This window comes from Bubalus kerabau, chromosome 1, assembly GCF_029407905.1.
Source record: "Bubalus kerabau isolate K-KA32 ecotype Philippines breed swamp buffalo chromosome 1, PCC_UOA_SB_1v2, whole genome shotgun sequence".
Taxonomy (NCBI): domain Eukaryota; kingdom Metazoa; phylum Chordata; class Mammalia; order Artiodactyla; family Bovidae; genus Bubalus; species Bubalus kerabau.
Genome location: NC_073624.1, coordinates 280,141,872 through 280,154,102, shown reverse-complemented (window position 1 = coordinate 280,154,102; position 12,231 = coordinate 280,141,872). Strand labels below are relative to the sequence as shown.

At 44.1% G+C, this 12,231-nt stretch overlaps 1 protein-coding gene across 1 annotated transcript in view; it reads right to left on the bottom strand.

Moving 5' to 3' along the window:
* CAMK4 (calcium/calmodulin dependent protein kinase IV) overlaps positions 1 to 12,231 on the bottom strand; it is a gene marked incomplete at its 5' end in the record, with an annotated part of 267,128 nt that overhangs the window by 44,689 nt on the left and 210,208 nt on the right. The window contains 2 exons of the mRNA XM_055555476.1: positions 5,502 to 5,576; positions 7,601 to 7,691. Coding sequence (XP_055411451.1) covers positions 5,502 to 5,576; positions 7,601 to 7,691 — 166 coding nt within the window. The remainder of the gene's footprint in view (positions 1 to 5,501; positions 5,577 to 7,600; positions 7,692 to 12,231) is intronic.

The window sequence follows — 12,231 nt, the reverse complement described above, 5'->3', positions numbered from 1 at the left end:
ACTGTTGTGGGAAACCCTTATTTTGTTGTCTCATTCTCTCCTCAATCCTCTTTCAATGCTTCTGTCAACTAGTCAGCAATTAAGGGTCAAAAATGGGCCACCCCACTTGGTATATAGTAGTGAATTCAGGGTTCTTCTTTTCCCCATGTTGTTGGAGATCTGGAAGCAGGAAAGAAATTCAGGATGAGGTCAAATAAGGACATATGAATTAGAGAAAGGAAAAGTTCATATGGCATGATTAGAAGGAAGGGTGATGGAAGGTTGTCAGGCAACAGTTCTAAGGAAAATAAAAGTATAAAAACAGAAGAAGAGGATGGCTAAAGGGAACATACTGTAATGGTTTCCACAGTTTTTTCTGAGAATGAAAATCTCACTCATAAGCCTGTGGTAGAGACAGTCGTCTGGTGCAGCACTCACTCTGCTAACGGACCCCGAGTTCACGCAGGACCTCAGCATGTCCAGTAAGGACGTACTGGCCGTTTCTCTGGTCTTCTGGGGCTGGAACTAAATACTGGCAAATAAGATACAAGTGGAAGTGACACGTGGGGCTTCTGGAAGTGCATTTAACATGAAAATGTGCTTTCATAGAGTTTATTTCTTCTGGTTGTAGAATGCAGATGTAATGACTGATTTCAAGCAGTCATTTTGGACTGTGAGGAAACATACTCAGGAATGGTAGAGTAAGACAGAAAAAGTCTGAATCCCTGACACTGAGATCCACCACACCTGCAGAGCCATAGCTGTGGAACCCACCTGGACCGCCTACCTCCAGATCTCCAGTGTATCAGAGAAATCAACATCTGTCTTATGTTTGGAGAAAGTAGAAATAGTGACAGATTTTAGTTTCCTGGGCTCCAAAATCACAGTGGATGGTGACTGTAGCCATGAAATTAAAAGATGCTTGCTCCTTGGAAGAAAAGCTATGACAAACATAGACAGTGTATTAAAACGCAGAGACATTACTTTGCTGACAAAGATCCATGTAGTCAAAGCTATGGTTTTTTCAGTAGTTACGCACGGATATGCGAGTTGGACCATAAGGGAGGCTGAGCACCGAAGGATGGACACTTGGCAGCTGTGGCGCTGGAAGAGCCTCAGAGCCCCTGGACTGCAGGGGTCCAACCAGCCACCCTGGAGGGGGCCAACCCTGAATATTCACTGCAAGGGGTCCAACCAGCCATCCTAGAGGGGGCCAACCCTGAATATTCACTGCAAGGGCTCAAACCAGCCCACCCTAGAGGGGACCAACCCTGAATATTCACTGCAAGGGGTCCAACCAGCCCACCCTAGAGGGGACCAACCCTGAATATTCACTGCAAGAGGTCCAACCAGCCACCCTGGAGGGGACCAACCCTGAATATTCACTGCAAGGGGTCCAACCAGCCCACCCTAGAGGGGACCAACCCTGAATATTCACTGCAAGGGGTCCAACCAACCACCCTGGAGGGGACCAACCCTGAATATTCACTGCAAGGGGTCCAACCAGCCCACCCTAGAGGGGACCAACCCTGAATATTCACTGCAAGGGGTCCAACCAGCCACCCTGGAGGGGACCAACCCTGAATATTCACTGCAAGGGGTCCAACCAGCCCACCCTGAAGGGGACCAACCCCGAATATTCACGGGAAGGACTGATGCTGAAGCTGAAGCGCCAATATTTTGGATACCTGATGTGAGAAGCTGACTCATTGGAAAGACCCTGATGCTAAGAAAGATTGAAGGTGGGAGGAGAAGGGGACGACAGAGGATGAGGTGGTTGGATGGCATCACCGACTCGAGATATATGAGTCTGAGTGAACTCCGGGAGATGGTGGAGGACATTTCCTGCCTTTCTGGGCTGCCATCCATAGGGTGGCAAAGAGTCAGACATGACTGAGCGACTGAGCAACAATGTTCGGATTTTCACTTCTTACAATGACCAACATTTCTGAGGTTTCAAAAATTAAAATAAGCAACATTTTAAACTGAAAGTTGTAAATGATATATACTGCTATGAAGGGAAACTATATTGGTTTTTCTATGTTGCTTTTTTGATTAGTGTGATGTGTATGTGCTCAGCTGTGTCTGACTCCTGTTGACCCCATGGACTACAGCCTGCCAGACTCCTCCGTCCATGGGATTACCCCAGCAAGAGCACTGGAGTGGGTTAGCTCCACCCGCTTCTGTAATTCTGTTTTTAGGATCTTGCATACCTGGATTCTCATCCCTGGTCCTCTAGTAACTAGACTTGGAATCTTGAGGAAGTCATACTCTTTTGACCTTAGTAAAATGAGTATGTTACTAGATGAATATTAAAGTTCCTTCTAGCACTAACATTCTGTGAATCCTACATTTAATCATGCATTTCTTTCAGTGGCTTTCTTAATGCACTGTTCCAGTCTGACTTCTGTGAATTCAAAAATTGTTAAAATGAGTTAGTAATGTAGTTCTTCCGTGTCTACTTATGACATGATGTGACTAACAAACATAAATCCCATAGAAGAATAGGACAGATAACGCTGAAACCACCCTTCTCCTATGTTTCCATAATGGCCTTTCCACAAGCATAACATGGCATTCCTCAAGGTATATGTGTTTGGTTTCACATTCGTTCCTTACAGATTCTGAGCCCATGGGAGTGGGGGAGGGGGCAAGAAAATGCATCTTCCTGGTGCCAAGCACTGACTTGAATACAGCAGGTGAACATATGAGTAAGTGAAGGAAGATTTGTATAAAAAAATGACGGTCCTAAGAGAAAATGATAGATAGTTTTACGACTGGTAACTTGAAATCTTGTCTCTTTTCTTTGTAACACAGATTTTAATTAATTTGTGATGTATTCATGAGTCAGAAAAACTTGAGAAATTCTTACAAGCTTTATTGGCATTTAGGTTGTTGCCAGATTGAGAGAGTCATCAAGAAAAAAAAGGGGGGCGAGCTTCATGCTGTCTTGGATCAAATGCTATTGTTCTGTCTCCGGACTGTGGCCTGTACTCAGGGTGCCTTCAGCCCATTCCAGGAGGCTGGGAGGATGGGCAAGGATGTGCGGACTGTGTTATCTCCAGGGCCTCTGGCTGGGAAACCCCACCTACAGCCCTTCTAGTGAGGCTAGACCAAGGCCATCAATGAGAACCAGGGGCCACCCTCGCTCCCTGCAGTCCTGTACACCATCGGAATGAACAACACGTCTCCTCACACACCTTCCTAACAAAGAGCACATGAGTAAAGTGACAAAGGGTTCATGGCTTTAATCCCAATCACAAAGGTATTTCCCTGTTCTTTGCCCTGGAGAGTCTGTTTCTACTCCTGAATGAGGATAAGAGCAGCTACTCCCTGAAAGGTAGGCGCAGAGCTCCTGTCCCTTCTCCTGGTCCCCAGGCAGGAGCTCCTCTTCCTTCTCCTTGTTCCCAGGCACAGAGCTCCTGTCACTTCTCCTGGTCCCCAATCACAGAGCTCCTGTCCCTTCTCCTGGTCCCCAGGCGCAGAGCTCCTGTCCCTTCTCCTGGTCCCCAATCACAAGCTCCTGTCCCTTCTCCTGGTCCCCAGGTGCAGAGCTCCTGTTCCTTCTCCTGGTCCCCAGGCAGGAGCTCCTGTCCCTTCTCCTGGTCCCCAATCACAGAGCTCCTGTCCCTTCTCCTGGACCCCAGGTGCAGAGCTCCTGTCCCTTCTCCTGGTCCCCAATCACAGAGCTCCTGTCCCTTCTCCTGGTCCCCAGGCAAGAGCTCCTCTTCCTTCTCCTTGTTCCCAGGCACAGAGCTCCTGTCCCTTCTCCTGGTCCCCAGGCGCAGAGCTCCTGTCCCTTCTCCTGGTCCCCAATCACAAGCTCCTGTCCCTTCTCCTGGTCCCCAATCACAAGCTCCTGTCTCTTCTCCTGGTCCCCAGGCACAGAGCTCCTGTCCCTTCTCCTGGTCCCCAGGCGCAGAGCTCCTGTCCCTTCTCCTGGTCCCCAATCACAAGCTCCTGTCCCTTCTCCTGGTCCCCAATCACAGAGCTCCTGTCCCTTCTCCTGGTCCCCAATCACAAGCTCCTGTCTCTTCTCCTGGTCCCCAGGCACAAAGCTCCTGTCCCTTCTCCTGGTCCCCAATCACAAGCTCCTGTCCCTTCTCCTGGTCCCCAATCACAGAGCTCCTGTCCCTTCTCCTGGTCCCCAATCACAGAGCTCCTGTCTCTTCTCCTGGTCCCCAATCACAGAGCTCCTGTCCCTTCTCCTGGTCCCCAGGCAGGAGCTCCTCTTCCTTCTCCTTGTTCCCAGGCACAGAGCTCCTGTCCCTTCTCCTGGTCCCCAGGCGCAGAGCTCCTGTCCCTTCTCCTGGTCCCCAATCACAAGCTCCTGTCCCTTCTCCTGGTCCCCAATCACAGAGCTCCTGTCCCTTCTCCTGGTCCCCAATCACAGAGCTCCTGTCCCTTCTCCTGGTCCCCAGGCGCAGAGCTCCTGTCCCTTCTCCTGGTCCCCAATCGCAGAGCTCCTGTCCCTTCTCCTGGTCCCCAGGTGCAGAGCTCCTGTCCCTTCTCCTGGTCCCCAATCACAAGCTCCTGTCCCTTCTCCTGGTCCCCAATCACAGAGCTCCTGTCCCTTCTCCTGGTCCCCAATCACAGAGCTCCTGTTCCTTCTCCTGGTCCCCAGGCAGGAGCTCCTGTCCCTTCTCCTGGTCCCCAATCACAGAGCTCCTGTCCCTTCTCCTGGACCCCAGGTGCAGAGCTCCTGTCCCTTCTCCTGGTCCCCAATCACAAGCTCCTGTCCCTTCTCCTGGTCCCCAGGCACAGAGCTCCTGTCCCTTCTCCTGGTCCCCAATCACAGAGCTCCTGTCCCTTCTCCTGGTCCCCAGGCGCAGAGCTCCTGTCCCTTCTCCTGGTCCCCAGGTACAGAGCTCCTGTCCCTTCTCCTGGTCCCCAATCACAGAGCTCCTGTCCCTTCTCCTGGTCCCCAGGTGCAGAGCTCCTGTCCCTTCTCCTGGTCCCCAATCACAGAGCTCCTGTCCCTTCTCCTGGTCCCCAGGCACAGAGCTCCTGTCCCTTCTCCTGGTCCCCAGGTGCAGAGCTCCTGTCCCTTCTCCTGGTCCCCAATCACAGAGCTCCTGTCCCTTCTCCTGGTCCCCAATCACAGAGCTCCTGTCCCTTCTCCTGGTCCCCAGGTGCAGAGCTCCTGTCCCTTCTCCTGGTCCCCAATCACAGAGCTCCTGTCCCTTCTCCTGGTCCCCAGGCGCAGAGCTCCTGTCCCTTCTCCTGGTCCCCAGGTACAGAGCTCCTGTCCCTTCTCCTGGTCCCCAGGTGTGGATCCTGTCCCTTCTCCTGGTCCCCAGGCGCGGAGCTCCTATTCCTCTCCTGGTTCCCACCTCCCTGCTGTCCTGCAGGGGCACTCTAAAATCAACATCATTGAACCCCTCATGCAGAGCAAGAGTTGGTCTGAGCGTCATTTATAAACACCTTCCTCATGGAGACTCATATCAAATTATGTCTCAAATAGAGATATTAAGACTTTGAATACAAAGAAGTAAAATATCAATCAGTATTACAGAACATACCGCAGTACCCTGGGGTTCCACATACTGTCTTCATGAGTACTTGATGTTCTACGATTTTGGAGAGTCCAAAATCAGCTAAGAAGACAAGAAAAAAAATTAATGAAATGAGTATTTTCTCAGCTTTTATAAGATGACAGATTACTATTTTATTATTCAAAACAAAACTTGTTTGTTTCTGTATTTGATATTGGGGTGGATATAGAGGACAGTCATTTGGGAGAGTAAACTAAAAAAACTAAATAATAATTTAAGTCTGGCGTTAAATTGGAAAAAAGTTTACCCCATGACTCCAATATATATTTTATGTTTTCTCTGTAATTACTTACTTTTAGTAAATAAGCTATTTCTTCTGGAAATAATATATGCGATGGATATATTTTGTATAATGTTAATTCTAAGATTTGAAACTAACTCTAAACGACAGCATAGGATTACTAATAAAATCAGAACTTTAATCCATGTAATAAATCAGAATAAAAAAATTAGACTTTCATAAATGTCATGAAAATGAGCAGAAATATAAAAGGTTTATTCTGCTTCAAAATAAATGGTTTCATTCTTTAGTGTATTTGATGGATAAGAATTTACTCTCAAATTAAAAAAAAAAAAAAGAATTTACTCTCATATGAAGAACATGTAACTTTGCACAAAAATCCTTTTTATTTATTTCTCAGAATATTACCTAGATAAAACATGATCAAAAGTTGCTATTATACTCTATTTGCTGGGCTACATCTCTTTCACCCAAGAAACCTCAGGAAACAGTTCAAGGGCATTCTTCAAGAGAGGCAGGTGCAGAACTGATGCCATTTTAGACTTCAAAGATAAACCCACATTTCCATGGAGGTGCTGATCCTTATCAGAAAAAGCAACAGGAAGTCCTTCAGAAAGGAAGGCTCTCCCTGCTAAATTAGTATCTATCCATCCATTTAAAGAAATCTCTTTAAGGATAAAATCTTTGAAAGTGCTGTTAAAGGAAGCAACAAACGGAAGCCTCCCTGCTGCCTGCTGCCTTTCAGGAGAGAACAGGCCGGCGGCCCAGCAGGACGTCAGCATTTTTCCTTTAGGTTCTTGGCTCATAAAGCACATTACGTTGTCTGAGCTTTCCCATGATATGTACAACTTAATTTTCAAAAACGTTAACATAAATGCAGTGAACTCATCAGATTAGCGTTATAAAGGCAGCACCAAAAGAGTAGTGCCCTTCAGAGGATTTAGAACAGATTCTCCAAAGAATCCAAAATGAATTTTATAATTATTTTTGTAAACAAAGATTTGCTTTGTAAGGGACAAGGAAAGTAAAATTTAATATACATTTTTCTCTAAAATGCTGATTTACTGATATCTCTGGGTAGATCAGAACTTCCCAAATCATCTCTGTAGTTCTTCAAGTTCTTATTGGGGGAAAAAAAAAACACAAATCTAGGTTTCCAAAGTCAAATAAGGCTTGGGAAGAGCCTTACAGACACTAATATAGATGTTAAGCCCACACATTAGCACTTCTAACTTTCTGAAAGCCCTGCAGACATAAAGCTTGGCTTAGCTGTGACTCAGCGTTCCCTGACTGGCTTGACCAAACCCAGCACCTCCAATACTCATCCCCCAAGGGGGTCATCCACCCTCGTTCACTGAGAACTGGTGTTCTGTGGAGTGCACGTTGAGAAATACAGATCTCAACTTATCTCTGTTCATATAAACAAATGACTCAGAGCCAAAGTACACTGATATGTTCTAAGCATTTTGTGTCAGAGTTCTTCATTAGCTAAAATTAAGCTCCAACTAACTTGTGATAAAAGTTGATAACCAAAAAGAAGTGTTACATAATCTGTGATTTTCTTCTATAATAAACTTATCTACAAAATATAAGGTCACCTCCTGAAGTTCCTGTCTTTTCCAAGGGCTGTGATTCCTTTGTGTGTCCAGCTATAAAGTACCAACTGGCACAAATTAATTCAAGTTGATATTCTAGGAAACAGACTTTGTTATTTGAGGAAACTGAATGGAGACAAAACCTGATAGAGCAATATTTACAAATTCCATGGAATAAATTTCTTCTGCTTTGGGAACAGGGGTGATAAGACATCAGGAAACACCCTTACCGATTTTGAGTGGTGCATCTGGTGCTGGAGTCGCATAGAGAAGATTCTCTGGTTTGAGATCACGATGGACAATCCCATTTTCATGTAGGTACTAAATATGGACAATAATGAAGTAACAGTCATGTAATTATATTTATGGGGCCAACGTTTATATTTAATCTTTCCAGAATTATAATAATCTTTACTAAGTTACATAATTCAAACACACACATATTAAAATTTAAAAATAAACACCATAAAGGTGAATGAGTTTTAAATTATATGTCATTTGAGAATAGCTTATACATAGTTTCCTAAAAATGAAATGCAATTTAAATTATATAGAAGCGATGGCCACAAATAAAATATTTACTTCTCAGAGAATATTAGTTACAGTTCTCATATGCATATTATCATATCAGCTCAACTGGCTACTTATTATTATAAATAATAAAGTCAACATGCCCTGTGTTGAAATTTGTCTGATTTATTATCTGAAAGACATAATTCTGTGTATCATCTTAGAAGCTCACAACCATAGCAAAGGCTTCATAATTATTGTTTGAACAGACATTTGGATGTGAGTAATTACTATAGAGAACTACCTTTAATATGTTTAATGTAAATACCTTTAATATTGTTTAATGACAATTATGCTCTCATAGGCTCTTTGAGGATTAGTATATCCAGCTATCATTGATATTATCTTAAAGATTACCTCTAGCATTCGTTTTATTATATTTTAAATTCTTTTGTAAATCATGTGCAATCACACATGTAGCACATTCTTGTTGTGAATGTTAAAGTTCTACCTGACCCTGCTCCTCCTCCAGGGGCCGTCTACACCCTCCCCACAAGCAGTCATTCATCAGTTTGAAACGGTCTGAGCTCTTCTCTGTGCAGTTACAAATATGAGTACATGCATACAAAGAAATATACCTGATATTTCCATTTTCTTACATAAATGTATCACTAATAAAAATTTTCACACTGCTTTTATTTTTTTAACAACACGCTTTAAAAATCTTTCCCATATGTCACCACAACCTATTTTATTTAGCCCTTGTGTTCCTTCTTTGTTGGATATATCACTTTTTATTTTGCTATTTCCACTTTGATGGACATTCAAATTTTTTAAAATTACAAATAATGCAGTAATAAATCTTCAATACTTGGAAATGTGAGCATTTTTGCTGATATTCTCTAGGATAGGTACCTGAAACCAGGTCTGGTGTGGTCACAAGGTATATAGATTTTTAACTTTAATATGTACTGCAAAATCACTTTCCTAAAAGACTCCAACAACATTTACTCACATAAAAGTGTAAGTGTATACATTTTCCTAATATCTAAATAGCAAATTTATATTTTTAACTTCTGCTGAACTGGAATAGAAAAATTATATCTTAAGTTTGGTTTAATTTCTCTTTTTCTGTTTACTCATATAGTCCAGCTTCTCTTTATACACTTTCCTTTTTATAAATTGCCTATTCAAATCCTTTGCCTGTCTTTCTGTTGCGTTAAGAGAAAAAGTTGCCAAGGTGCTGTAGCTTTTCTCCTTTCCTTTGGCATAGAGGAAGGGAGGAGGTCGTTCTTTCTTTCTACTCAAGCCAAGTAAAAGGGGATAAAAAGCTTCAAGGTCACCTGACATGTGTCACTTAGTGGTCTGAGGAAACGGACTGATACCTGGCTCACTCATGAAAAACGTAAACAGCTGGAGCAGGTGACTGAGGGGACAGCGTCTCAGTGAGACTCAGCTGGCCTCACCTGACAGCTGGACAGAGAAGCATGTTTCTCACGGACCCGGAGTGGACTGTGCAGAAGGGCACTGGACACGGGTCCCCCGAGTAGGTCCTTCTGCTGGAGTGCCTCCCGTGGGGGTGATGCCACCTCATCTCGGCATCACAGAAAGCCGAACCCGAGGAGAGAATTGTCCTGCAAAGAGTCCCTGCAGAGCCATCAAAGATGTCCCACAGGGGCAGACAACAGGCATTTGTAACCTGCCACAACCAGAGATCACTGTGCCAGCTAACCAGTACCAGCCCAGGGAAGACCAAGCTTTAATCCCCTATTTCCTATGCTGTTCCTTATCATCGCCTTCACAGCCCAAGCCTGGAAGAACCACAATCAGCATCTAGCTGGTTGGAAAAGAGGAAGAAGAAAAGCAGAAACCAACAGGAGTCCCTACCACTATGTTTATGAATTACAGATCCCAGTGTGGGGGAGGCAAGACATTTAAAACTGGGTGAGTCTAAGATTTTGGTCTTTTCTTGAAAAGATGCTCAATAATCGCTAATTATTAGAGAACTGCAACTCAAAACTACAATGATGTCCCACTTCACACCAGTCAGAATGGCTGCCATTAAAATGTCTACAAATGACAAATGCTGAAGAGGGTGTGGAGAAAAGGGAACCCTCTTACACTGTTGGTGGGAATGTAAACTGGTGTAGCTACTATGGATAACACTATGAAGGTTCTTCAAAAACTAAAACTGGAATTACCATACGATCTGCAGTCTATTCCTGGGCATATATCTGGACAAAACTACAATGAAAAATGATACGTGCACCCTTGTGTTCATAGCACAATAGCCACACCACGGAAACAACCTGAGTGTCCACTAACAGGTAAATGGACAGGAAGACGTCAAACACACACAAAGCAACACTACTGAGCCACTAACGAACGAAACAAGGCCATCCGCACAGCGTGGGTGCAACTAGAGACTGTCATACCAGTGAGGGAAGTCAGAAAGACACAGACAAAACCATACGATATCACTTATATGTGGAATCTAGATGATGACACAAATGAGCTTATGCAGGAATTAGAAACAAACTCACAGATAGAGAGAAAAGATCTGTGACTGTCAAGGAGGGGGGTGAGGGATGGACCAGGAGTTTGGCATCAGCAGATGCGAAGTACTACACACAGAATGGATAGACAAGGTCCTACTGCACACGACAGGGAACTGCATCCAGTATCCTGTGATAAACAACAATGGAAAAGAATATAAATAAGAATCATTTTTTTATATTCTGAATCACTTTCCTGGACAGCAGAAAGCAACACAACATTGTAAATCAACTAACAGATCAGATCAGATCAGATCAGTTGCTCAGTCGTGTCCGACTCTTTGCGACCCCATGAATCACAGCACACCAGGCCTCCCTGTCCATCACCAACTCCCGGAGTTCACTCAGACTCATGTCCATCGAGTCGGTGATGCCATCCAGCCATCTCATCCTCTGTCGTCCCCTTCTCCTCTTGCCCCCAATCCCTCCCAGCATCAGAGTCTTTTCCAATGAGTCAACTCTTCACATGAGGTGGCCAAAGTACTGGAGTTTCAGCTTTAGCATCATTCCTTCCAAAGAAATCCCAGGGCTGATGTCCTTCAGAATGGACTGGTTGGATCTCCTTGCAGTCCAAGGGACTCTCAAGAGTCTTCTCCAACACCACAGTTCAAAAGCATCAATTCTTCGGCGCTCAGCCTTCTTTCCAGTCCAACTCTCACATCCATACATGACCACAGGAAAAACCATAGCCTTGACTAGATGAACCTTTGTTGGCAAAGTAATGTCTCTGCTTTTGAATATGCTGTCTAGGTTGGTCAAAACTTTCCTTCCAAGGAGTAAGCGTCTTTTAATTTCATGGCTGCAGTCACCATCTGCAGTGATTTTGGAGCCCAGAAAAATAAAGTCTGACACTGTGTCCACTGTTTCCCCATCTATTTGCCATGAAGTGATGGGACCAGATGCCATGATCTTAGTTTTCTGAATGTTGAGCTTTAAGTCAGCTTTTTCACTCTCCACTTTCACTTTCATCAAGAGGCTTTTGAGTTCCTCTTCAGTTTCTGCCATAAGGGTGGTGTCATCTGCATATCTGAGGTTATTGAGATTTCTCCTGGCAATCTTGATTCCAGCTTGTGTTTCTTCCAGTCCAGCGTTTCTCATGATGTACTCTGCATATAAGTTAAATAAACAGGGTGACAATATACAGCCCTGACGTACTCCTTTTCCTATTTGGAACCAGTCTGTTGTTCCATGCCCAGTTCTAACTGTTGCTTCCTGACCTGCATATAGATTTCTCAAGAGGCAGGTCAGGTGGTCTGGTATTCCCATCTCTTTCAGAATTTTCCACAGTTTATTGTGATCCACACAGTCAAAGGCTTTGGCATAGTCAATAAAGCAGAAATAGATGCTTTTCTGGAACTCTCTTGCTTTTTCCATGATCCAGCGGATGTTGGCAATTTGAGTCTGGTTCCTCTGCCTTTTCTAAAACCAGCTTGAACATCAAGAAGTTCACAGTTCACATATTGCTGAAGCCTGGCTTGGAGAATTTTAAGCATTACTTTACTAGTGTGTGAGATGAGTGCAATTGTGCGGTAGTTTGAGCATTCTTTGGCATTGCCTTTCTTTGGGATTGGAATGAAAACTGACCTTTTCAGTCCTGTGGCCACTGCTGAGTTTTCCAAATTTGCTGGCATATTGAGTGCAGCACTTTCATAGCATCATCTTTCAGGATTTGGAATAGCTCAACTGGAATTGCATCACCTCCACTAACTTTGTTCATAGTGATGCTTTCTAAGGCCCACTTGACAACTATACTTGATTAAAATAAAAAAATTTAAAAAGGAAAAAATAAAATTTTG